At 41.2% G+C, this 26214-nt stretch overlaps 2 protein-coding genes across 3 annotated transcripts; both read left to right on the plus strand.

Annotated features, from left to right (window-relative positions):
• Positions 1-9662, plus strand: LOC118366972 (uncharacterized). 2 transcript variants are annotated; one of them, XM_035749852.2, is made up of 6 exons: positions 1-208; positions 7107-7250; positions 7384-7399; positions 8359-8681; positions 8844-8983; positions 9281-9662. In XM_035749852.2, exons 2-6 carry the CDS (start codon positions 7154-7156, stop codon positions 9419-9421), a joined length of 717 nt encoding a protein of 238 aa, XP_035605745.1. In that variant the 5' UTR covers positions 1-208; positions 7107-7153; the 3' UTR covers positions 9422-9662. The 2 variants fall into 2 exon arrangements, with proteins under 2 accessions (XP_035605745.1, XP_052349684.1); XM_052493724.1 differs by having other exon boundaries at positions 5-208; positions 7384-8681.
• Positions 9663-14148: 4486 nt separating this feature from the next.
• LOC118366973 (ras-related protein M-Ras-like) lies at positions 14149-23397 on the plus strand. Its single transcript, XM_035749854.2, has 6 exons — positions 14149-14491; positions 19300-19517; positions 19785-19938; positions 20267-20366; positions 20986-21065; positions 21576-23397. The coding sequence occupies exons 2-6, from the start codon at positions 19322-19324 to the stop codon at positions 21670-21672; spliced, it is 627 nt and encodes a 208-aa protein (XP_035605747.1). The 5' UTR covers positions 14149-14491; positions 19300-19321; the 3' UTR covers positions 21673-23397.
• The last annotated feature ends 2817 nt before the right edge of the window (positions 23398-26214 follow it).

The following is a 26214-nucleotide window of genomic DNA, read 5'->3' on the forward strand; positions in this document are numbered from 1 at the left end:
ATGCAGTAGTGTGTTAAAGCTGTAATAATATCAAACACTGCATAAGGGTAAAATAGCCTATTTTTTATAATTCACGTTTATCATAGTCTGCTGGAATATTTTTTTATACGAGTCGAGCTAACAAACTTCACCACGAGGAGGCATACTTTGCCTCTACCTCTGCATTATGTGCAGTAAGTGAAAGCAAAATTACCGGCCTCAAAGACCAGTAAGTAAACGCAGTTATTACCCAGTAAAACCTGATCAGTGATCTCACCCTCAAGGAAGGAGGGTTGCATTTGTTAAGTATTCTCATAGGGCCTGTTATAAATTAGACATATTACTCTGTTTGGTGTGTGTGTGTGTGTGTAAATCAAATCAAACTTGATTTGTCACATGCGCCGAACACAACAGGTGACCTTATTAGCTCTTTCCCAACGATGCAGATTACTTTTTTTTATTATCAGAAACAAAACATACAAGAACACACAATAACTAAGCTATATACAAGGGGTACCAATACCCAGACCTACCACTAGCCTTTCGGGGGCCTAAGAGAGATTTGGGCACATGTCATTCGTGCCCGATAGCTAATTCAACCACCCAAGGTTTAGATAGCTGGCTATACTAACTTACCTACCAATCTTATCAAATGTTAGCTGACATGGGCTAATTATGTGACTGTCAGTGACTGACAGGAGAAAAACTGCTGATGCACTAGCAAATTTCTAAATCAAGTTGAGACCCCGACTGATTTACGACCCCCTAGTGGCTGTGGGGTCCTATGTACAGCGTGGAGTCTGCCTACAGGCACTACCAAAACCACATCAATGTGCAGCGATATGTGATGTGGGTGTGTGCGTGTTGATAGAGACCTGCTGTGAGTGTACATTGAGCTCAGATTGTCAGAAAGTCTGCACAGATAGTCCGTTGATGCACCATTTTGTATCACAAGCATTTCGCTACACTCGCATTAACATCTGCTAACCATGTGTATGTGACAAATAAAATTTGATTTTGATTAGCTATTCAAAAGTCTAATTTCTTGGAGACAGAAGTTGTCTCGGAGCCTGTTGGTCCGAGACCTGATGCTGTATCGCTTACTTGACAGTAGCACCGAGAACAGTCAATGGCATGCATGGGGGGCTGAAGTCTTTATTGAAGTGTGTGTGTGTGTGTGTGTTAAGCACGCCTCTATGAAGAGGGAACGCAACACCCTGCTACAACTAAACTCTCCGTGAAGTGAAAAAGGTATGGACTGTAGGTGCAAGTAAGAATGACAACAGGCAGAATGTGGTACCGTTTACAAGGACTTTATTCCTTTACACGGTAGTATGGGGAAAAGGGGCTGGACGGAACCAAAGCAAAGAAAGTAAATCTCAAAGCCCACCCTCTCCTATCTTACCTGCCTACCCACTACTTACCTAATTTAGCACCACCTGGTGTCCTAACCAAAATACAGGGGGTGGTCCGCCCAGGTCTTACCTAGTGTGCCTAGACAGCGAATATGCTACGGGTATATGTATGCCCGCGGGCCTCTTGCCTAAGCACTCCCTAGGTGCCTTCCCCTTCCCCCCTGGGAACAAATGAAACAGGAGAACAAATCATTTCTCAAACAAACTAAGAAACAAAGGACATCAAATAAGCTCTATCTGAGCAACAAACTCACAGAACATACCAACTCTCTGCAATGACCTCTCAGAAAATCTCTAGTAAATCTCTCTAGCAAAATCTCTGCAATGACCTCCCAACAAAATCAACCTCTAGCAAAATCAACCTCTAGCAAAATCAACCTCTAGCAAAATCAACCTCTAGCAAAATCAACCTCTAGCAAAATCAACCTCTAGCAAAATCTCTGCAATGACCTCCCAGCAAAACTCTCCCTCCTGAACAGAACACTGGCTTTTATATAGCTTCAGAATGAATGTGTAACTGGAGACAGCTGAGTCTTGACGAGGGGGTGGGGTCAGCTCTCCAATTAGCCATGGAGTCGACTAATCAGCTGCTTGAGGGATTTCAGGAAGCCATTTCCTGAAATAAACACATGAAAATACACAAACTACAACACATAAACTGGGGAACGTAACAGTGTGTGTGTGTGTCGTCCTTGAATGCATGTGAACTGCAGAGAACATGTATAAACCTGTGTGTGTGTGTCCTTGAGTGCACGTGAACTGCAGAGAAAATGTATAAACCTGGCATTGTGAATGTGATGGATAGAGAATGCTGGATTACTGGCCTGCGCTCAAAAAAAATCTGGGGTTTCACCAGCATAAGACTTTTGGGTAATTATGGTGTGTATATCACTCTTCTCATGCATTATTACTGACAGAAAAACATTGATTAGTGTAGGAATGGGGATTCAGGCCCTGAGCTGTAATGATGTGCTCCTTGGAAGAGCTTAAAACGTGTCAAAATGCCTACGAACTGTTATTACATTTCAATGGTGTTGTTGGAGAATGCAGAAAATGCTATTTAAAAATATAGCTGTGAGAAGCAATGAACGGGGTTCACAGGATGACATAAAGGACACAAGATCAGTTGGATATCAAAGCAAGCGCTCTATCATGTAGGAACTATCTTCTTTATGTGCAATCATGAATCTAAATACAACATCTGGAGTGAATATGATGTATGGTTCATGAGGAGAAGATGATTTTGACCATTAGCGTTAAATATGCAAAGAATGAGTGCTTTATAGTTTCCTTGTTTTTTATAGGTATCAATACCATATTCAGTGTGGTTCATTTTAGGGACGTCCATGATAGCGCTGATATGTTTTAAGTTGATAGGCAACTGTGGAGTGGATTTAAAGTAGTTTAAATGTAAAAATATGATATTTGCAAATAACTCATCCCATAGCTTTTCTCAAACCAAGTTAAAACATCTACCATGGGCCTACATTTGATCCTATAATTCATGATAATAAGTATTTTAGCATATTATCGAAGTATAGTGTGCCCATTTTTGAATGCATCAACGTTATTTTCTTAAAGTCTGTTGGAACTATTGTGATGAATCCAAAGACCAAATTCGGAGTGAATCTGACTTTGTCCATGAGAAGATGTTTTTGATTATTTTATGCCCTCTGGAAGCAACATCAGCACAATATCTATGCGTCGGGAGCTTCATGAAATGGGTTTCCTTGGCCGAGCAGCCGCACACGAGCCTAAGATCACCATGCACAATGCCAAGCGTTGGCTGGAGTGGTGTTAGCTTGGTGTGGAAGAACTTGACTGGCCTGCACAGAGCGCTGACCTCAACCCCATTGAACACCTTTGGGATGAATTGGAACACCGACTGCGAGCCAGGCATAATCACTCAAAGTGGGTGCCCGACCTCACTAATGCTCTTGTGGCTGAATGGAATCAAGTCCCCCCAGCAATGTTCAAACATCTAGTGGAAAGCCTTCCCAGAGGAGTAGAGGCTGTTATTGCAGCAAAGGGGGGACCAACTCCATATTAATGCCCATGATTTTGGAATGAGATGTTCAACAAGCAGGTGTCCACATCCTTTTGTGTTTGATGACCCTAAAACGTTTCAAGTTGATAGGCCGTTATGAAGTGGATTTACAAAGGATTTAAATGAACATGTACAATCTTATTTATTAATAATTCAGTCATCTTAACCAATCTCTTAGCTTTTCTCAAACAAAGTTAAAATATGTACCATGGGCCTACATATATCAGGTATGAAGGTAAGACCCAGATGTAGACAACGTCAAGTAAACAAATGGTTTAATAATCCGACAGGGGCAGGCAATAGACAGGTCAAGGCATGCAGGGGTCAGTAAACCAGAGGTGGGGCAACGGTACTGAACGGCAGGCAGGCTCAGGGTCAGGGTAGATAGAGGTCAATAATCCAGAAGTGGGGCAAAGATACAGGTCGGCAGGCAGGCTTTGGGTCAGGCAGGCGGGCTCAGAGTTAGGACAGGCAAGGGTCAAAACTAGGAGGGCAAGAAAAAGAGACACTGGGAAAAGCAGGAGTTGGTTGACTTGACAAACAAGATAAACTGGCAACAGACAAACATAGAACATAGGTATAAATACACAGGGGATAATGGGGAAGATGAGCGACACCTGGAGGGGGTGGAGACAATCACAAAGACGGGTGAAACAGATCAGGGTGTGACAACATACAACATTTGTTTCAGAAGTTTTTCAACATTTTTCAAAAATGTCCACGATGGAGGAACATATATCTTATGGGTCCTTGAGGCAAATTTGTTCAGCATGTAGAAAGACAACCACATAAAACGTTTCAAATCATTAAGTCAAATGGAGAGGTGGATATGAGGGTTTAAGTGAGACTGCTTATAACAAGCCACCTATAGGCCAATCAGTGCCATTATTTTTTTGTTATTTGACCAAATCTAAAAATAACAATAGGTTTCACTCCAATGAGTCGGATAGACACTAATCTGTCATTAAGTGGATGTGATATAATGAAAATACATGACTTAGTACAATATGAAAATCTAGTTTTATGATACCCTTCTATGTCTGACATTTTCTAAAAAAGAGATCACGTACCAAAATGTTACAGAAACAAATTGGCCTTACATGTCCTCAACTGGCATCTTCAAGAAATAGTACCTGCAGGACACCAGTCTCAACGTCAACAGTGAAGAGGCAACTCCGGGATGTTGGCCTTCTAGGCAGAGTTCCTCTGTCCAGTGTCTGTGTTCTTTTTAATCTTTTATTTTTATCGGCCAGTCTGAGATATTACTTTTTATTTGCAACTCTGCCTAGTAGGCCAGCATCCCGGAGTCACCTCTTCACTGTTGATGTTGAGACTGGTGTTTTGCGGGCACTATTTAATGAAGCTGCCAGTTGAGGACTTGTGAGGTGTCTATTTCTCAAACTAGACACTCTAATGTACTTCTCCTCTTGCTCAGTTGTGCACCGGGGCCTCCCACTCCTCTTTCTATTCTGGTTAGAGACAGTTAGCGCTGTTCTGTGAAGGGAGTAGTACACAGTGTTGTACAATATCTTCAGTTCCTTGGCAATTCCTTGGCAATGGAATAACCTTAATTTCTCATAACAAGAATAGACTGACGAGTTTCAGAAGAAAGTTCTTTGTTTCTCGCCATTTTGAGCCTGTAATCAAACCCACAAATGCTGATGCTCCAGATACTCAACTTGTCTAAAGAAGGCCCGTTTTATTGCTTCTTTAATCAGGACAACAGTTTTCAGCTGTGCTAACATAATTGCAAAAAGGTTTTCTAATGATCAATTAGCCTTTTAAAATGATCAAATTGGATTAGCTAACACAATGTGCCATTGGAACACAGGAGTGATGGTTTCTGATAATGGGCCTCTGTACACCTATGAATATATTCGATAAAAAATCTGCCGTTTCCAGCTACAATAGTCATTTATAACATTAACAATATCTACACTGTATTTCTGATAAATTTGATGTTGTTTTAATGGACAAACAAATGTGCTTTTCTTTAAAAAACAAGGACATTTCTTAGTGACCCCAAACTTTTGAACGGTAGTGTATCTACACAAAAAGAGCAAGAGGCTATGATCCACTCCAAGAGAGAAAGCGCCTCTGTCTCCATGGCAACTGGCACTAGCAGCAATGTGGGAATCTCCCGTCCCTTGAAAAGGGAACAGTCAAAAGAAGCAGGTTACCCATTCCCATTAAGCTTGCTGGTATTAGAATGGTTTTTGTGTTCCTCACACAAAGGTCTCTAGATCTTTACCTTGCTCTTTGCTCCAGTGGTTTTAAGACCAGAGCTCTACATTACAGCCTCTTTCTAGTCTACCAGGCCAACATTAATATGGACACCAGATCACCTTAAGACCACATCTTTCTCATAATCCCCTTTTCATTAAACTGAACGAGGTCACTAAGCAACAGGGAGCACATTCGAGCAGGGCAGATGGAGTAAGATGTATTTTAACAGTGGGGGCTGCTGAGGGGAGGACAGCTCATAATAACGGCTGGAATGGAGTCAATGGAGTGGTGTCAACCATATGGAGACCACGTCTTTGATGTGTATGATACCATTTCATTGACTCCATTACAGCCGTTATTATGAGCTGTCCTCCCCTCAGCAGCCTCCACTGATTTTAATGATCGGCGAAACAAGCTCTGGCTGCCACGGTGACAAATGTAAAGGCTGTTAAATGGTGTTATTGTGAAGGGTGTCAAATTCAGTGTGTCAAATTGAGATTAGAATTATCCAGGGGAGGCTAGTGGTAACCTTTGGAGCTCTCCCTAATTTGACTATGGATTTTCTGTATCTATTAAGCCTTTACTTTTCAGTTGGATGTTTGTAGCCTACATCAAAAGGTCAAAACACCAGTTGATGGAAAGCTTTTGACTAATCTAAATCCTACTGCTAATGATCTGACTAATCATTTAATGCAGTCGAGAAATATTATGCACACCAATGTATGTAGAACGCTTACAGGTGTTGGGAAAGTTACTGAACATCATGGGTTATTATGGGTCTAACTTGAAACACAAACAAATCAATAAAATATCGAGAAGCCCCTGACTACAGTTCGGTGGCGGACTCAATGTGGGCGGAGTCAAATGCGTTTAACCCGAACCCTCCCCGTCTCCTTCAAGGTCACCCAAGTTGAGGTTCACTTCAAAGGTATCAACGTCAACGAACGCAAATCTTAATTGAACCTAACCTACATGGATAAAATATAAACCATGGAAGTGAGGCGGTCATTATGCATAATGTGCTTTGTAATATTCATGTTATACTAGTGCAATGGTATTATTTTATATAACCAACTACCGGACCGATGTTAGCATAGTGTTACTTTGCACCCATTTGCACATGAGCTAGCAAATTGCTTACAATGAATCTTATTTGGACAAATTTGCCTTCATGAGCAGTAAGCCTTGGTTTACATGTACAGTTATGTAATCGATTTGATCGTGGATTGTCTGTGTTTCTTCAATGTATGCCTTGTTGTGGTTGGCTGGCTCTAAATGTGCATCGTTGATGCAGACGGCCATTCCCTAAGTTACACATAGCGAGTCTACACAGCCTACACATAGTATATACAATAATGAAATTAAATGCCTATTGCTTATTTTATGCCTTTCTAATTATCATGCGTTTTATATCTATGCTTATTTTCTTTGATGTATAGAGACACATTAGTGTGCTATTGGAGGGCGAGAGTCCCAAAATTGAAAAATGCTGCAGCAGTCAACTTCATTACTGCCCCCTCTCTGCACGTATAAGGCTATGGTCAACAACCACATCAAAGGTCATGCTTCAGTGAGGCACAGAGGTAATATTTCTTTCTTTGTTTATTGAATATATTTGGCGTTCACGTTTTTTGATTTGCCCTATTTTTTCAGTTACATCAGTGTATTTAGTTTAATTTTATAACTTGTTACTTTACTGTTATTCCTTTCTTTCAGAGTTCACAATCATAAGGTGTGGCTTCAGTTGTAGAAATGTGACACACATTCATTGTTGTTATTGCACGGCATCAATAATCAACAGAGCACAGTTTCTGAAGCACATGACATACCATCAGCATCCAGTGGCCCCTCAAGAGCACCTAGAGGTCCTTAAACAGTCCCCAGAGGCCCCTCAAGAGCACCCAGATGTCCCCCAAGAGCACCCAGAGGCCCTTAAAGAACAACTAGTAGCATCCACTGCATTCCATATACCTCAGATACGGCTCCCTAAATCACCTGGTCCCAACATACATGGCAACTCAAGAAAAGTCATTGTAACTTGTCCACACTGCAAACTGAAGTTAAATAAGAAAAACTTCAACACTTTTACGAAGAAAGCATACACATTGCTTTGAAATGGTGTCCAAGGAAATATTTTTGGCATGTGAGCGCATTAATGTGAGAAATGGTGTGTTTGGAGTCAAAAATATATTTCCTGGTCCAGAAACATCCATACATGTTGTGAAAAATGATTGGGGACCCACACAGAAATTGAGGTGTGAAGTTGACCAATGTCGTCCCAATGCTGACTTTGCTTTAAGGTGTAGGATGCTGCCTTTTGAATGTCAGCATATACGTTCCTTATTGTACTGCCCACGTGCAGGCAACACAACAGTGACTTTGACAGAGGAGGCCTTGGTGACAATGGCCAAGAATAAATGGTTTTGTGAGGAGCGCTAGGCATCAACGAGAGGCAGATACTGAGGGTGTGCCCCTGTCTGTCCAGCTGATGTTTGGTGGACCATCGACAAAAATTCACATTTTGGTGTACGAGCTGAAACTGTCTTATTATAGTAGGCTTGGAAGGGTTGTGACAGCTTATGATAGTAAGCAGAACAGCTGGCATTGTCCTTGTTCAAAAGCAAGACATTCTCGCATACACAAAGCAATTGATAAATGGCACCTCTTTGTAACAAAAAGGCAACTTTTTAGGAGGGTGAAAACCACAGAAGAGAGAAACCTTCCACCACAGCACACCACAGAACAGGATACAAGTGAAGCGAAAGAGGAGAATTATCCACCAGATGATAAAGGTGTAGCACGGATGGTCAACTACCTCATGACAAATACAAAACTACCTGCTGAACTCCCCCAGGCTGTCAATCAACAGTCAAGAGATGGAAAGATATCGAGTGGCTTTCCGAAGCACCTGATCCCAAAAGAGGCCAGATGCAAGGAGTGTGATTACGTGCTCAGTGACCCTCTACTGATCACTGCAAAAGGGAGGATTCTGACGACCACAGGTGTAGTTGAAGGTCAGTAATATTCTAGTTCTTTCATTGATTCTAACTTCTAACATCCTTATGATCAAACAGTACATGATTCCCACATACAATGAAAAATAGAAGAAAAAATTATATTAGTCTCAAAAGGCATGCATAGAATATTTAACACCTTTCGTTGAATTTTCTTTTTAGGCATATCAACCTACAGAAGGTCATGCCTGAACTGTGGCATGATCTACAGGTACCAGGAGTTGGAGGATGGTGTCCACAACTTTGATGACCACATAATCCTGTCTCTGCACTTATGCCTGATGATAAGGAATGCATTACAGGTGAGAACATATCATTCTGAAAATATGCTGTGCTTACTGAAGTACTTAGGCTACTATAAAGTTGAAAATTAGAGCTCTCAGTTCATGTTTTCCTTCTTAATAGCCTACTCACCCTCTCATGCCAAATACTACCAAACAGATCATTTGAATGACGTATTGAGTAGTTCTAGATATCACTGAAAACCCCTTTAGTAATAGTGGCTTTTGTTTGCATAGTGGTATTGTGAAAGTGGGGTGTAATTTGTCTTGATCGCCCAATGAAGCACTATTAATATTTATTCTTCTTTTTTCTTCAAGGAAGCAGATGTTCTTCTAAGGGACACCCTAGAGGCAGCAAGGTGGTGCGAGTGCCAAACATTTAAAGGCACTGTTTCCCTCCCTAGTGTAATTGGGATGGACGGGGAAGACCGCATTACAACCCTTAAAGAACTACGGTGAAGAGCGGGTGAAGAGGAAAATATTCTCCTCAAGGAACCATTCATGTTCCCGTTCCAGTTACAGAGAGATTATGAGAAGTTCTGTGTGGAGGCAGTTGACAAAAAGAAAATGACTGTCTTTGCCTCTTGAGGAGCAGGAGTGAAGCCATTTTTCAGTGGTCAAACCTTGTTTTTGTCTGCTGTGTTAATTGTTTCAGTTGTTAATTGTGTTATGTTGTTTAGTAAAGATGATGTTGAAGTCACCCGAGTCTCTGATCTCTGTACTGGAGCTGGTATAACTTCATGTACAAAGCACATTCAGCTTGTCAGTATGTCTATATGGTATAGTCTGTCTCCATTCTCATGAGGAAAGCAAATAGCATTATAAATCAGGATAGGTAGTAACTGTATGTATATACTCAATTAAATAATATAATTACAAAGTTATAACATTTATCAACACAATTTTAACAGTACATGACATACGTAACAAGTCTGTTGTTCACTGGAACAATATCAGTAGCTTGTCTCAAATATAGCAAGAAGCAAAAAGTGTTACAACACATGTGCTGGTACCACTTTATATAATATTTCTTACAATCTTCAAAAATGAAATACGTTTGTATTCAACGTGTGATTTGCACAAACGTGTGTGTTTGCTTCCAGTGTGTGACTGTCAAACCTTAGATGGACAAAAAAAACACTAAATTTGAGTGGAGTCAAATGTTTGACTCCGTCCCGAACTGCACACTGCAGTCAGGGGTACTTGAAAATATCACCTAAATAAAGCATGATTTGTCCAAAGGGTCATGTTGTTAAAATCAATACAATTTTGTAAGTAAGCACAGTCTCAGAAATATGTCCCTCACACAAACTTATGTCAAATTTAAATCAATAATCAAATTAAGATCACCTCTTGCTTCATCGGTTGAGCAATCAATCAGTTTGAGTGAAGATCAATTGGTCAATCTAGCGCCCTTTGAACATGATTGCCTCCAAATAATTTACAGTCTGTAGTGAACTTGTCCATTCGTTAAACAGGGAAACCATTCTTTGAGGTTTCCAAGACCTCTTTAGTCTCTGTCTTTTCATGATGTTGTTCCGAACATGGGTTCCCAGTACCAGAGCTATCTGAGGGATTATTGTTTATGTTTTTTATTCATTTTCCAAAATGTTTTTATGACCAAAATCTCTTTCGAGGATAGAGAAGGGTGTAGTATCCTGCTATTGTACACTGAGTATGCAAAACATTAAAACACCTGCTCTTTCCATGGCATAGACGGACCAGGTGAATCCAGCTGAAAGCTATGATCCCTTATTGATGTTACTTGTTAAATCCACTTCAACCAGTGTAGATGAAGGGGAGGAGACAGGTTAAAGAAGGATTTTTACGCCTTGAGACAATTGAGACATGGATTGTGTGTATGTGAGCCATTCAGAGGGTGAATGGGGAAGACAAAATATTTAAATACCTTTGAACAGGGTATGGAGGTAGGTGCACCGGTTTGTGTCAAGAACTGCAAAACTGCTGGGTTTTTCGGTTTCCCGTTTTTCAAGAATGGTCTGTCACCCAGCCAACTTGACACAACTGTGGAAAGTATTGGAGTCAACATGGACCAGCATCCCTGTGGAACGCTTTCAACACCTTATAGAGTCCATGCCCTGACGAATTGAGGCTGTTCTGAGAGCAAAAGGAAGACATTATGAAGGTGTTCTTAATGTTTTGTACACTCAGTGTATCTACTCATAATTACATAAGAATAAAGGGGAATGGCAGTTTACTGGAAAACAGTAAGTGTTGAATAGATCATTTGTTTCCGGTACGCCTGACAAGCACTAACGCAATTCACCATGCTGAGGGAAGGGAGGGGAGGCTTGAGTGAGCCCCCCCCTCCCTCTTAACTAAAGAACATCAATATGAGATGTTCCAGGAACCGCTGCACACAGCAAGAGAGGGAGAGAGAGAGCTGTCCATTTCATTTCATGCCCATTAGCCACTGTAATGAGTCATGTAAAAGTCAGCAACAGCATCTAATGTATGACTTATTTATGAAGCCAATCCTGATATCAAGCAGCACAGCACCCTTACCCTATCAGATTATTCACAATCACATTGAACCTATCGCTGCCACCTTCCCTGCCACAGGTCTGCACCCCACCATTAATAACCACTTAATGGTACAAATCTGTGTGTGTGTGTGTGTGTGTGTGTGTGTGTGTGTGTGTGTGTGTGTGTGTGTGTGTGTGTGTGTGTGTGTGTGTGTGTGTGTGTGTGTGTGTGTGTGTGTGTGTGTGTGTGTGTTACAGTTGAGCCCTAAGAAGGTGAAGCTCCATGGACTTTTAAGATAAAAATTAATAAAATATATTTTCAGTGATTTCTCGTTGAAGACCAGCTCATGTTGGCCTTCTCTGAGAAAAGCATGTTTGTAAACATGACAATATCTGACCATATCTATTGTGATATTGGTGTATGTTTTTGTTGTAAGAAACAATTACTGCAATTTCAACAGCTCTAAAATTAAAGATCAACTAACATTATAAATGCACACCACTCAACAGAATTGTGAGTAAAATATAGTATGTGTTACAGTGTGAACAGTGGCAGGAACATCATCTGATCTCCAATCAGTATTCCCAAGGTTTAGGGTGCTTATGTTCCCACATCTTGTTCACCTCGGGCTTTGTTTGTTTTTCATGTAGTGGACACAATATAAAACAATGCAGGGGGTGAGATTGTAATTGCCCAGCCTAGGCACATGAATATGGTACACAGAGGAACACAAGAGTGGCTGTCCTCATGGTAGAACAGACCCATATCTAGCTAGCCTCGCTCTCTTTCTCTCTCAAGGAGAAAGGGACCAGTCTGTATGTATCTGTAGAATCAATATACACTGAACAAAAATAGAAACGCACCATGTAAAGTGTTGGTTCCATGTTTCATGAGCTGAAATAAAAGATCCCCAAACTGTTCCATACTCAGAAAAAGCTTATTTCTCTCAAATTTTGTGCACAAATGTATTTACCTCTGTGTTAGTGAGCATTTCTCCTTTGCCAAGATAATCCATCCTTCTGACATGTGTTATGCATATCAAGAAGTTGATTAAACAGAATGATAATTACACAGCTGATCCTTGTGCTGGGGACAATAAAAGGCCACCCTAAAAATGTTATGTGCAGTTTTTTCACACAACACAATGCCACAGATGTCTCAAGTTTTGAGTGAGCATGCATTTGGCATGCTGACTGCCGGAATGTCCACCAGAGTTGTTGCCAGAGAATGTTATGTTAATTTCTCTACCATACGCCACATCCAATATCGTTTTAGAGAACTTGGCAATTCATCCAACTACATCCGGGTTCTTCACCTGTGGGATTGTCTGAGACCAGACACCTCGGTCAGCTGATGAAACTGAGGAGTATTTATGTCTGTAATAAAGCCCTTTTGTGGGTAAAAACTAATTCTGATTGGCTGGGCCTGGCTCCCAAGTTGGTGACCCTGGCTCCTAAGTGGGTGGGCCTATGCTCTCCCAGGCCCACCCATGGTTGTGGATCTGCCCAGTCATGTGAAATCCATAGATTAGGGCCAAATGTATTTATTTCAATTGACTGATTTCCTTACATGAACTGTAACTCTGTAAAATCGTTGAAATTGTTGCATGTTGCATTTATATTTTTGTTCAGTATAGATGTTGTTTAGAGGAAGTATGGAGATAAAAATATCATAATAAATTGTATCTGTTCTAGTTTACTGCCACCTCACACAAACACACACATGCATATGTGCACATGCGCAGAAACACACACACACACACACACACACACACACACACACACACACACACACACACACACACACACACACACACACACACACACACACACACACACACACACACACACACACACACACACACACACACACTTGATTAATCTGATCCTATCACCTGACCTCTATTCCAGCTGAAACCCCGTTTTTGTCAAGCAGGCTATTTAGGCAGAAAGTCTATTTTGCCTTTTAAATAGGAAGTATACATGTACCTCTATTATCTGTTTCATGATCAGTGCAATCAGAGTCACATATGATTCATTTGATACATTTCATGTGATGCATTATGAGAGATCTTTAGTTGAGCCATAGGCTATAATTCATGAATTTAGTGATGGGTGCACCATATAAATAGAATGAAATAGACTACTGATTGTAATTGCCACTGATCAAGTCTCATGGTCAATAAAATAATTACAAAAGCTATATTGATGTTCATTATAAATGTCCTACTCAGAGACTCCACCTTAGAATTTAGACCAGGGATGGGTAACTTTGATGAGGGTGGGGGCCATAAAAAAAATCTGAACACATCATAAGGGGTAGCAGTGGCTTGCCGGTCTGCGTACCCACATCCGTGCATACCCTAGCCCAAAGAGAAACTTGCGAGTAAAACATTTTAGCGGCCCACCTCTTGACAGTGGAGAGAACTTTTTTTTTTTTTTAAGTTAATTTCATGCAATTCTACACATTTTGACATGGGTCGGAGAAACAATGTAGTAATTATATAACTGAGAGAAGATTTTGTAGTTTATAACTAATTTCAAATAATTACTCATTTTGCCATGGGGCAGAGACAAACATATTTTGGGGCCCATTCCTGATTTAGACAAAAGTATGTCTTTAAACCAGTCTGGGGGGCGTCGACAAAACGGAACAGTCCACTTTCTCAAAAAGGGGCATTCCAAAAAACAAATCAACTGATTTTGGGTTAAGAACAAAAAAAGTATATTCTTGAGAAGGCTTAAAGTATTTTACATGTAGACTACATTTTTATTTCAGTCATGACATGATGAAGAAGGAAAACATTTTTAACCAACAAGTGTCCACCCCTATGAGGCCGTTCTATTTTTAGTATCAGCTGTTGCAATATAAAGATTTGCTACATAGCGGATTGCATCGCGGTTATGTGAGGCGCATTCCGGTCACGAAGGTAAAATGATGGCAATGATTTGAGGTAACGGACAGAGAGAGGGATGAGGAATATTTGTGCGTGAAGTGGTTGCTGGAGCGTTCTTTCACGGCAACGGATATCATATAATATTGGTAAGTTATTGCTGAAATTGTCGTCGTTCGTTTTAGGCTGCCACTACATCGCAGCTACGTAAACATTCTTGGTAAATCTTATCAAGTTTTGTACCATGCTTTGGTAAATATTTATCTAATTTGACTTGGGTTTTTGCAATTTAACTGTGGACTTAAATTCTTACAACATTGTAATAATGAGGGGCCTCTGATTCAAGAAATGGACGCCAATATTCCATTTGCGGAAATTGCTTGATGCAGCAAACTTCTCTAAAAGATTTGACATTCAAGAAGCAACAAAAATCATTTATCCAAGGGCGGTAACTCTACAGCAGTTCCTATACATCACTGATTTAGTTAAAAACATGATAATAATCTTGTCAAGTTTTGTCAGGGAGGAAGTAAACCGTAGCCTAGTAGTGTTTAATCTACGTTCCATTAGAATTATCATACTTTGCAGGGAATGAAATGAAACATCACAAGAATAAACGCTATTGATACATTTAGCTACTTTGTTACAATGTTTATACTTCACACGAGCCTTTTCAACTAGGCATGTATGAATAGATGCATTATAATCATTACGGAATTTCTATTGAAGGATTCTTCAGGCTCCACATCATAGGATGAGGTCACCCACCATTATGCAGCCTTCAATATATTCGTCCCTTTTAGAATCCAATTGAGTGGAAGGAGGACTTATACTCTCGTCTCTAACATGTAGGCTCAACATTTCCAATCAGTCCCATTACAAGTCAGAATGTTGAATAAACCTAATTTGTACTTACTTTACCTGTTGTGTTCTGATTTTAATTTGGTTCCTTATGTCAGAGGTGATCTGATACAAAATATCCACAGGGAAGTGTTATTAGCCTGATTTTCAATTTGCTGGTCAGTATATGGTTCTGTTTGTTTGCAAATTAGGGTTAAGTGTCTTGCTCAAGGGTAAGACACTTCACCTTATTTGTCACCTTGACAGCTGGTGTATTCGAACGAGTGACCTTTTGGTTACTGGCCCAATGCTCTAACTGTTACCTTCTACTATTGTTTACATATTGTGCATCACGTGCAATGCATCAGGAGATTGAAAATGCAAACCGGAAATACAAGCTGACAGAGCCATATACAGACTGGTGCCCCAAGAAGTCAGGTTAATATGACTTTCCTGTGGACATTTTAGCTCCTGTTCTTGCCGTCAAAGGGACCAACAGCACGGACAACTGGTGAAGTTTTAAAAATATCATTTTATTTAACATTCTGGCATGTAGACTTGTATCTTTTTTTGGGGTGACTTCTTTCAGACTGAATAGCCATGGTGTAACCACGGTAACAGGCTGATGTATAAGGCAACCTTCAATAATAGCTACACATATTCATCTGACTATTAATAGCCTAGTGAAATCACCAGATAATTCTGCAACAAGAGTGGCATGATGGTGAAGCTTTTTCACTTGTTATTCAATCAAAGAAGTTCAAATGCCACTGAAGGTACTGCATTTTTAATTTAAACTTGATCAAAGCAGCTTGAACTCTTTTGTTTTAGAGAAGCATGTTTATTGAGCCGTGTCAACCAAAGAACTCTCACAAGGTGTTACTGTATGAAATACAACATAAAGTTGACTGACCGCAGCCTGGTGAGGTAGGCCAACGTTGATTCACTGAAGAGGCATCTTATCTTAAGCCACAACCTACTCTTTACCAAGTTATGTACAGTCAGTCTTTTAGTAGCAAAATATGTTATCCATGATTTCTGATCAGATTAAATGATGAGTTGACACACGTGGTCTAGAGTACCGAGCACAAAGCTGTCCAGTACAGAGATGTCATTATGTGATTGTGTACACTTGCAGTTGATGTGAAAGAAGCAGGGTAGTTGCCCAGAGGTGGTATGACAAGAGTGTGATGCTCCACACTGCCACGGAGTCATCACAGATGAAGCCCCATAATCTAGTGAACTAATTTGTATGCAGAATCTTGAGACCTCATGTACAGTCAACAGGACTTTAGTTGGCACCCCACCCTAGTAGTAGGGGTGATGATGACACGCCCTTTACTGGACATCTAGGTACGTTTTCCTGTCTATAGGGCATTAGTCAGCACTCACTTGGTCATTGTTCAGCCAGTCAGCACCTAAGTGAGAATCCTAGATGAGCGAGACAGATCTGAGCTGGACTTGAGTGGTAAGAAATGGTATGTATTGGGTGATCAGCGGTACTTCAAATAAAATGTTATATGTGACATGCACCGAGTACAACAGTTGTAGACCTTACTGTGAAATGCTTACTTACAAGCCCTCAACCAACAATGCAGTTCAAGACATAGTTAAGAAAATATTGACTAAATAAACATAAGTAAATAAAGATATATTTAAACTATTTTCTACATTGTAGAATAATAGTGAAGACATCAAAACTGTGAAATAACACATGGAATCATGTAGGAAACAAAGTGTGTTAAACAAATGTAGCCACCTTTTGCAATGATGACAGCTTTGCACAAGCTTGGCCTTCTCTCAACCAGCTTCACCTGGAAGGCTTTTTCAACAGTCTTGAAGGAGTTCCCATATGCTGAGCACTTGTTGGCTGCTTTTCCTTCACTCTGCGGTCCAACTCATTCCAAACCATCTCAATCTGGTTGGGTGATTGTGGAGGCCATTCATCTGATGCAGCACTCCATCACTCTCCTTGGTCAAATAGCCCTTACACAGCCTGGAGGTGTGTTGGATCATTGTCCTGTTGAAAACAAATGATAGTCCCATTAAGCACAAACCAGATGGGATGTGGTAGCCATGCTGGTTAAGTGTGCCTTGAATTCTAAATAAAGCACCCACCATCACACCACCTCCTCCATGCTTCTCAGTAGGAACCACACATGTGGAGATCATCCCTTCACCTATTCTGCGTCTCACAAAGACACCGCGGTTGGAACCAAAATTCTAACATTTGGATTCGTCTGAACAAAGGACAGATTTCCACCGGTTTAATGTCTCGCTCGTGTTTCTTGGCCCAAGCAAGTCTATCCTTCTTATTGGTGTACTTTAGTAGTGGTTTCTTTACAGCAATTTGACCATGAAGGTCTGACTCACACAGTCTCCTCTGAACAGTTGATGTTGAGATGTGTCTTACTTGAACTCTATGAATCATTTATTTGGGATGCAATTTCTGAGGCTGGTAACTCTGAGGCTGAACTTTTACCAAATAGGGTTATCTTCTGTATACCAACCCTACCATGTCACAACACAACTGATTGGCCACATGCATTTTGAGATAATAAACAGTGAGTAGCAGCAGTGTTAAAAACAAAGTGTGAGGGGGTGTCAATGCAATCATGTGGGTGGCCGTTTGATTAATTGTTCAGCGGTCTTATGGCTTAGGTGTAAAAGCTGTTAAGGAGCCTTTTGGACCTAGACATGGCGCTCCGCTTGCCGTGCGGAAGCAGAGAGAAAGGCCCAGTCACCCAAGTCATAGACCAATGACGTGACAATTTTTTGGGGGCCTTCATCTGACTGGTGAAGTGGTACAGTATGTTTTGGGGCGTGCAGGCTGTTCCCTCTAGCTAGCTGTTCCCTCGTGAGGGAGGCAGGGAGCTCCTACAGTATATCCTTCTCCAGGGTTCTGACTGGGCCGCTTGAGGAAGGAAATGTCTTTCCTTCCCTCTATTGTGTTGAGCAGGAAGGTGGCAGTGCTGCCGTCACCAGCTGACAGCTGTTTCCTGCGGCCCACTGCCATGTTCTCTACCCACTGCCTGGGCTGAGCCAAGGCTGTGTTCTCTGAATGCATGCACAGCCTGTCCTCTATCCTTAGCCTGTCCTCCTATGCAGCTTGAGGTCGGGCATGTTCTAAGACAATCAAGCATATTCCCTCACGCTATCCTGCTGTTGGAGGAAGTTCTAACACTTTTAATGGTTTGGGATGACCACCACCACAGTCTGTGCTGTTTTTCAAGCTAGTTGTCCTCAGTTTGCTTTTCCTTGTTTATCAACCACTCTCTTAGTTGCTTTTGACATGCCTTGTGAAAGCTGTTGCCTTTTGCCAATACAGCATTGGGTTCATGAAAGAATTTGCTGTAATGTGTCCATGTTTCTGAAGGACCAGGTTCTTACTAAATCGCAGTAGAAAAACAGTCATTTTAAATAAAGTGTGAGATGGGAAAACGTTGTCAGGCAACAGAATATTAAACCAATCTGTTCAGTGAATCTGAATCTGGAGTAGTTTTTGTGGAAGCTGGTGAAATTGCACCATCACAGTTCCTTTAGAGGCCATTCTTTCAGAGAAGTCAGACTTTTCTTTTTTTCCCGAAAGCCATAATTACAAAGCACAGTAATCAATATGTCTAGACCGTATCTCCCCTGCTCATAATGGTGCTGGGAGTGTGGTTGGTGCCCCATGCTATTCTGTCCGTCTCATAAGGAGAAAACGGAATAGCTTACATAATGGGAGGGAGAGTCTCGCCGTTACACCACTGACTGACTGGCTGGCTATGCAAGGCACTTCCTCATACAGATAGCCAATCAGTGACCAGGGGGGTTTTCTCCAGCTCAGTGATGCACAGTAAACTCATTTATATCTAAAAGGCTCTGCTGCTCAGGTGTTTGGTTTATTACAGTATTATTACACACATTATATACATCTTTTCCTATTCTTTACTACAGCACTTTCGGCAAGCCCTTCTAGCTGAGATTGACTGAGGTGTCGATAGCTAGCTGATTTCTCTCTGAGGGACTGGTGTGATGCATGGTTCTGTGTACTCTGGTCTCCCTGGCTATGAATTAGCAGCAGCAGTCTCATACTCCTCATCTCTCTCTCCCTCCCTCTCCTGCTGTGTTCCAGGTATAGCCAGCCGCCTGTCGCCATGGCAACCAGCAGCGCGGTGCCTAGCGACAACCTCCTCACGTACAAGCTGGTGGTGGTGGGGGATGGTGGAGTGGGGAAGAGCGCGCTCACCATCCAGTTCTTTCAGAAGATCTTTGTGTCTGACTATGACCCCACCATTGAGGACTCCTACCTGAAACACACAGAGATAGATGGACAGTGGGCCATCCTGGACGGTATGGAGACATTTTCTCACTGTCTCTCTGGGTTAGGAAGGGCTGGTGTCCTTTATCAATTATGTTTAGGATTTTAATGAAACATACTGTTGTGGCACAGTATTCCCATATAGTTTCAGATTTAGACCTATACAATATGTGCATTTGTTTGCAATTGATAGCTTGTAGCTTTTCCAATTATCCATATGAAAACAAGCAAGAAGTTGATTCACAGTAGCGTCTTGTAAAACCTGTAACACTGGTACCTGTATGTGTGTAATTGCACAGTGCTGGATACAGCAGGCCAAGAGGAGTTCAGTGCTATGAGGGAGCAGTACATGAGGACTGGGGATGGCTTCCTCATAGTGTTCTCTGTGACAGACAAGGCCAGCTTTGAACATGTGGACCGCTTCCACCAGCTCATCCTCAGGGTCAAAGACAGGTGAGGCCCAGCTCTTGATAATGATGCGTGCCTTGTGGGCCAGACACCTACACGAGACTGCTGCTACTGTAACGAATGCCTCTGACTGGGTTGTCTGCCGCAATCTTTTGTGTGTTCCCTCTAACACTCTCACTGTTCAAGGGTTCATCTACACATGCTTTTCTTTTTTGTATCTCTTGTTCACGACAAAGTTAAACAAGTCCTTCCCCATCCAATGTTTTCATTCCAGTCAGGTTGTCAGCTGTGTAGTGGTGTAACTGTACACATGTTATGTTGAATGAGATACATCTGCTCTTAAGTCCTTCTCTTTCCTTCTGCTCTCCTTCAGGGAGGCCTTCCCCATGGTGCTGGTGGCCAATAAGGTGGACTTGGTTCACCTCCGCAAAATCACCAGCGACCAGGGGCAGGAAATGGCTGCCAAACACAATGTGAGTACAGTGTCAGCTCAGACAAGGAGTGGGGCAGCTTGATGTCTCAATCCTTTGTTTTGAATATCTTGTTTGATGCAGTACAGTGTCCAAATTGATTAATGTACTCTTAAGTCTGAATGGATAATTTTGGCTAGTCTTTCATGGTCAGGAAAAAGTCTGGGCCATAGTTGAACCTGTAGAAGTCCTTTCCCCACTGCTGTTGTCAGTGACGGGTTGTTCTATGGGCTGTGTGTTCTGGGCTGCTGTCCCTGGGAGAGGTTTTTGGGTGCAGGGCAGGCAGGTATGCTGACTCAGTTAGCTACAGAGTGTGATATAGGCCTCTGGGGAAAGATTGCACGGAGGCTCTGTGGTGGGGGTGGGGGGGAATCACAAATATAGCCAAGCTTGGCATTTACTGTTTTAGAACAGTGTAAGAGTGTATAAAATTGGGTTTGCAGATCTAAGCTTGCATTTGGTTTTTACTTGCAAAATTCGCATCTCTTGTTATGAGCTGGAAAAGCATCATTAGTATTTGTGTATACCTTGTAGCACTAGCAAAGACGGAGACTTTTATTTTTTTGCTTGTGTACTATGTCATTTTCCTGAATGTTTGATCAATATGTTTGTTTTTTCACAGATCACGTACATTGAGACAAGTGCCAAGGATCCCCCTATGAATGTGGACAAGGCGTTTCATGAACTAGTCAGGGTTATAAGGTCGGCCAAACTACTAGACTCGAAGGCTATGTTTAAGAATTGTATAGGCTTGATCATTATATTGGATTCAATTCATGCTTGAATAATAGAGAACCACCATTTTGGTTTCCCTTTGCAAATATACTGTATATGGCATGAATGCCAGCAAAAGTCTGTTAAAGGGTTGGGGGAAAACTATAGCTATGTCCTGAATGAACAGACATGTAATTTCAGAGGAATCCAGTATGTGTTGATGTTCGGTGTGGTCATATCCTGCTGGAGGGCCCACTCATCTGTTTGTCAGGCATTTAAAAAGTACCACATAAAGACTTTGAGGCCCTCTAGCCAAGCAGCAAGACTATATGATTTTTAACCCTCACGCTCCCTTCTCTTGTCCTGTCCTTCTCTTGTCTACTCCTTCCTTTACATACCCTCCTTTCCTACAAATTTTCTTTTTTTTCCTACACTCTCTTTCTCCCCCATCCCTTCTCTCTATTTTGCTCGGTCTTTCTCTCTCTTCCTCCCGTGCAGGCAGCAGATCCCAGAGAGGAGCCTGAAGAAGAAGAAGAAGAAGTGGCGAGGAGAACGATCTACGGGTTCTCACAAAGTCCACTGTGTCATCTTGTGATGGTGTCGCCTCTGCTAGCAATGATATTAGAGAGAACTGCGGACTGGCAGTAACCAACAACTGGAGGGGGAATTGGGGGAGATAAGGAACTGACTGTTGACTGTTACGGTGTCAAAGAAAATCCCTCACTCCAAGGCATGGCCAAGTGGGGTCTTACAGGGGCATCATTGTCTGCCCGCTTCCCCTAATTGGTCAGAAAAAAGCACTCCCGGAAGAGCTCCTTATGAACTGACTGATTTCCAGACAGTGCAGTGATGATGCTCTCCATGGAAGTGGAGGTGGACATCAAGGTATTCTCCTGGGTGGGGAGATGTGACGTTAGATGTTGTTAGGGACCTATGAACTGATTGTGTTGTGTTGTGGTTGTAAGTTCTCCATGGTGTTGAATGTTAAATTCTGAAATGATAAAGAGGACGATTATGAAGTATATTCTATCTGCACTAGCCACAGGCATAAGAGGATTTGGCTTTGGGGTCCTGAAGAGAAGTGGGAGGATGTGGCTGTTAGTACTTTTTATTTACATTTTTCTGGTGGGGAATCTGGCTTTAGGGGATCAGTTACTCCAAGCAACAATATGTTAGATTTCTCTGTCTGATAGGGAGTATTTAATACCTATGAAATGGCTTGTACTGTTAAAGCACTAAACAAAAAAAACTTTGGGGCTTGTTCATCTGGGGTGTATTCATAACGCCAATTCTGTTGCAAACTCCAAACGGAAAACCTTTGCACGAAAACTAGACTTTCTATTGGACAAATTCAGGTAGGTCCCTCCCTGTTTTGTTCAGTTTACTTGTTTTGGTTCTTAAATGGTAAATTATTTCAATTGAAAAATGTAATGAATACACCCCTGGTTAGAAATTTGCCCTTGAATGAAGTACCTTTGCACTTTGAATAGATTTTGACTTTCATATCTGCATGTGTGGAAAAATTGCAAATGATGAAAGGGAAGACGTAATAGAAATGGACTCAATGTGGAAAAACTGAGCTTAACATAATTATGTCAATACCATGTAGCTCATTTGCTTGTCTCATGTCGGTTGGACAGAACAGTTTATACCAGTGGAGGCTGCTGAGGGGAGGACGGCTCATAATAATGGCTGGAACGATGCATATGGAATGGCATCAAACACACTGAAACCATGTATTTAATACTATGCCGTTCCAGCCATTACAACATGCCTGTTCTCCCCAATTAAGGTGCCACCAACCTCCTGTGTTTTATGCTCTCAGCCCTGGGTTGTGTTCAGTAGGGCACACTGTAGAAAAACAGTTTGCAATGGAAAACTAAAATTGACATTTCTTATTGAAGTCTAAGTAATCAATCCACGTTTCAGTACATTTTCATCTGGTACCTACTGAACATAATCCTGGAGTGATCCTGCTGTACTTCACCCAGAGGTACAGTGAAAGTTCCACTTCCCAGGGTATGAAGCAACAGACATGGTGTCTTTGGCAGTATTTTACAAAAAAAGAGGTCTGAAGAAATCAATGATATTGTATCAAGTATGTTTGATACTTTTTTATTATTGATCTGAATTTCTTGTGTTTTTAAAAAATAATTAATAATTTATTACTGTACCTGTTACCTCAACATGATGTATTATAACTGGCTGTGTCTGACTGAGCTAGAGGAAGATGAGGCACAAAACAATGGCCACTGCCTTTCTATCTGGCTTCCTTCAGGGTTTCAATAATGAATAAAGAAAAACAGTATTGTGAATTCAATGATCCTATCTCTGACTGTGTGTCTGTATGTGTTCTTGGCTTACTTAACCACGGAACCAAACAATCTTTTACAAGAGATTGTGGTTGCACCCCAAATTTGCCCTGGACGAACGTAGTGCACTGTATAGGGAATTGGGTGCCATTTTGGACATTATGCACACTGTCTTTACATGTATGTTCTGTGTAGTGATGACCATAACTAATATCAGCCGTCGAACCGTTGACTGTTAGGCGCTAAGTGTCCTGCTGTTTGTCTGTTGAAGTAGACTGTTTTATAATGATCTGTAAAATATGTATTATGATGTGCCTAAAGCAGGTAGCCCAGTGGTTAGTGTTGGGCCAGTAACCGAAAGGTCGAATCCCCGAGCTGACAAGGTCAAAATTTGTCTTTCTGCCCCTGAGCAAGGCAGTTAACCCACCTTTCCCTGGGTGCTGAAGACATGGATGTCGATTATGGCAGCACCCCTGATTCAGAGGGGTTGGGTTAAATGCGGAAAACACATTTCAGTTGTACAACTGAATGCCTTCAACTAACTAGGTATCCCCCTTTCCATAATACCAGCCTTCAGAGGTGCTTGTTCAGCAGGAGCCCCCGGTATTAATCATATTGCTGGGTCAGTAGAATGCTGTATTTCAAAATATTGATCTCTCCACCCACCATGGAATAGATACAGCCTCTACTGCTAAAACGGATCCAATTGGAAAATGAATGTCCTTGTCATCAGACTCCAATGAAAAGATTGAGTGTCACTTTCTTTTAAACTCTCACTGCAAAGATATACCTGACTTTCTGGGTGATAGAACACACTATGTTCATTTGATATGCAAAGGAATTAAAATGTTATTGTACATATGCTGTGCTGCTCATTTTTTGGATGCACCCTAGAGAGTTAAGAACTTCTCACTCGGATAAGATATGCCTGCATCAAGGCTGTATCTTGTACTGTTATTTTAGAGCCTTGGGGTCTGTTCAAGTGATTGCAATGTTATAGAACGTGCAGAATCTTCATATAGAATTATATTGTGTAGAACAGACATGCTACTCTGTGATATATATCTTGGTCCTTCTGTGGCTCAGTTGGTAGAGCATGGCGCTTGTAACGCCAGGGTAGTGGGTTCGATTCCCGGGACCACCCATACGTAGAATGTATGCACACATGACTGTAAGTCGCTTTGGATAAAAGCGTCAGCTAAATGGCATTTATTATTATTATTATTATTATTATTATTATATACATTAGGGGATAATGTAAAATATAATGCATATGACATATCTGTAAAGTCTAGAATGTTGCGCCATCCTGAATGAGCCTCAGCTTTCTTTTACTTCTGCTAGTCAGTGCTTTTATTGTTAGCAACAAACCTACTTCTCATCGGCCTGTAGCCCCGTCCCAAATGGCATCCTATACTGTACCAATGGAGGCTGCTGAGGGGAGGACGGCGCATAATAATGGCTGGAACAGAGTAAATTAAATGGAAACAAATACATGGAAACCATGTGTTTGACGTATTTGATACCATTCCACCAATTCAGATCCGAAACTACTGTTACCCTTGACAAAGATTAGCAAAAAATACCATTTTAAAAAATCATGCAAATTCTGAGCTTTATTTTTTTTAATATATATATATATATACTAATTCAATTGCTCAGAGAAAGAGATTTTGTTTAACAATTAATACTAAAAAATTCTAAAAGATGTTTTCAATACTCTGCAAGACTGTGAGGATAATGGCACTGTGCCTTTTTCCAAAATGTTTTATGAGATTGGAGAACACATTGGGGTGATCTAAGACCATTCCTCCATACAGAATCTTAAGATTCTTGATATCCTTTGTCTGCACTTATGGACGACCCTCTTCAATTCAAACCACAGGTTTTCAATGGGGTTCAAGTCATTGGCACTTGGATTGTAACCTTTGCTATGGTCAGATGACATGTAAAGAGATCTCTTTGGCCATGCAAACAAGTGGTGGGTTTGGAGTCAAAAGAAAGATGTATATGACGAAAAGAACACCAAACCTACTATAAAATATGGTGGTGGATATTTAATGTTATGGCTTTATAGGTCAACCATAAACCTGGTTGCCTCTGCCAGGAAGCTGAAACTTGGCTGCAAATAGATCTACCAGCAAGACAATAACCCCAAACACACATCAAAATCCAAAAATAAATGGTTAATTGACCAATGCCTTGAACCCCCTACGGGCCCTGGTCAAAAGTAGTGCACTATGTAGGGAATAGGGTGCCATTTGAGATGCAGACAGGGTCTAAATTACATGCAGCATGTCACACTTCACGCCTCTCTGTGTCATCTTTCCTTTTCACAGACAATGAATAAATCATGTGCTGATGAAAGCTGCTACTGCTGGGTGAGGAGTTGCTCTGATATTGAGGACTTTGAAGATTATATTTCAGAGGGGCTCTGAGGAAAGAGATGTCAAACACCAGACATAAAAAACATACAAAACATCTGGTTTTGTCAAAGTCAACTGATGTTTTTTAGATTGTGATAAGGAAAGAAGCATTAAAGCCATTTTGGACATTTCTGTAAAAACATGCATGAAGAAATCAAATGAAGGACTAAAATGTAATTAATCATGTTGTCCCAGCCAGGGACCATGACCTGACCTGGAAATATTATTGGTTTTCTTGAACTATAACTATATTGTTGCAAACTTGCATGAATTTCAATGACTGATGTATGCTACAGGACTTGCTGCTGGCTATAGTACACAGATTTAAGTTGTGTATTTACCTCATTTGGCCAAGTGATGGCGCCATTGTGTTGTCTCAAGGGGTGTTGCATCAACCTT

Source organism: Oncorhynchus keta, chromosome 34, assembly GCF_023373465.1.
Source record: "Oncorhynchus keta strain PuntledgeMale-10-30-2019 chromosome 34, Oket_V2, whole genome shotgun sequence".
Taxonomy (NCBI): Eukaryota; Metazoa; Chordata; class Actinopteri; order Salmoniformes; family Salmonidae; genus Oncorhynchus; species Oncorhynchus keta.

Bases quoted from the DNA above. Each gene is read 5' to 3' on its own strand.
- LOC118366972 (XM_052493724.1), top strand. From the start codon at position 8,156: ATGTTTGGTGGACCATCGACAAAAATTCACATTTTGGTGTACGAGCTG. The intron at 8,682-8,843 runs GTCAGTAATATT...TTTTCTTTTTAG, and splicing joins GACCACAGGTGTAGTTGAAG to GCATATCAACCTACAGAAGG. The intron at 8,984-9,280 runs GTGAGAACATAT...TTTTTCTTCAAG, and splicing joins TGATAAGGAATGCATTACAG to GAAGCAGATGTTCTTCTAAG.
- LOC118366973 (XM_035749854.2), top strand. From the start codon at position 19,322: ATGGCAACCAGCAGCGCGGTGCCTAGCGACAACCTCCTCACGTACAAG. The intron at 20,367-20,985 runs GTGAGTACAGTG...GTTTTTTCACAG, and splicing joins AAATGGCTGCCAAACACAAT to ATCACGTACATTGAGACAAG. The intron at 21,066-21,575 runs GTCGGCCAAACT...CCTCCCGTGCAG, and splicing joins GAACTAGTCAGGGTTATAAG to GCAGCAGATCCCAGAGAGGA.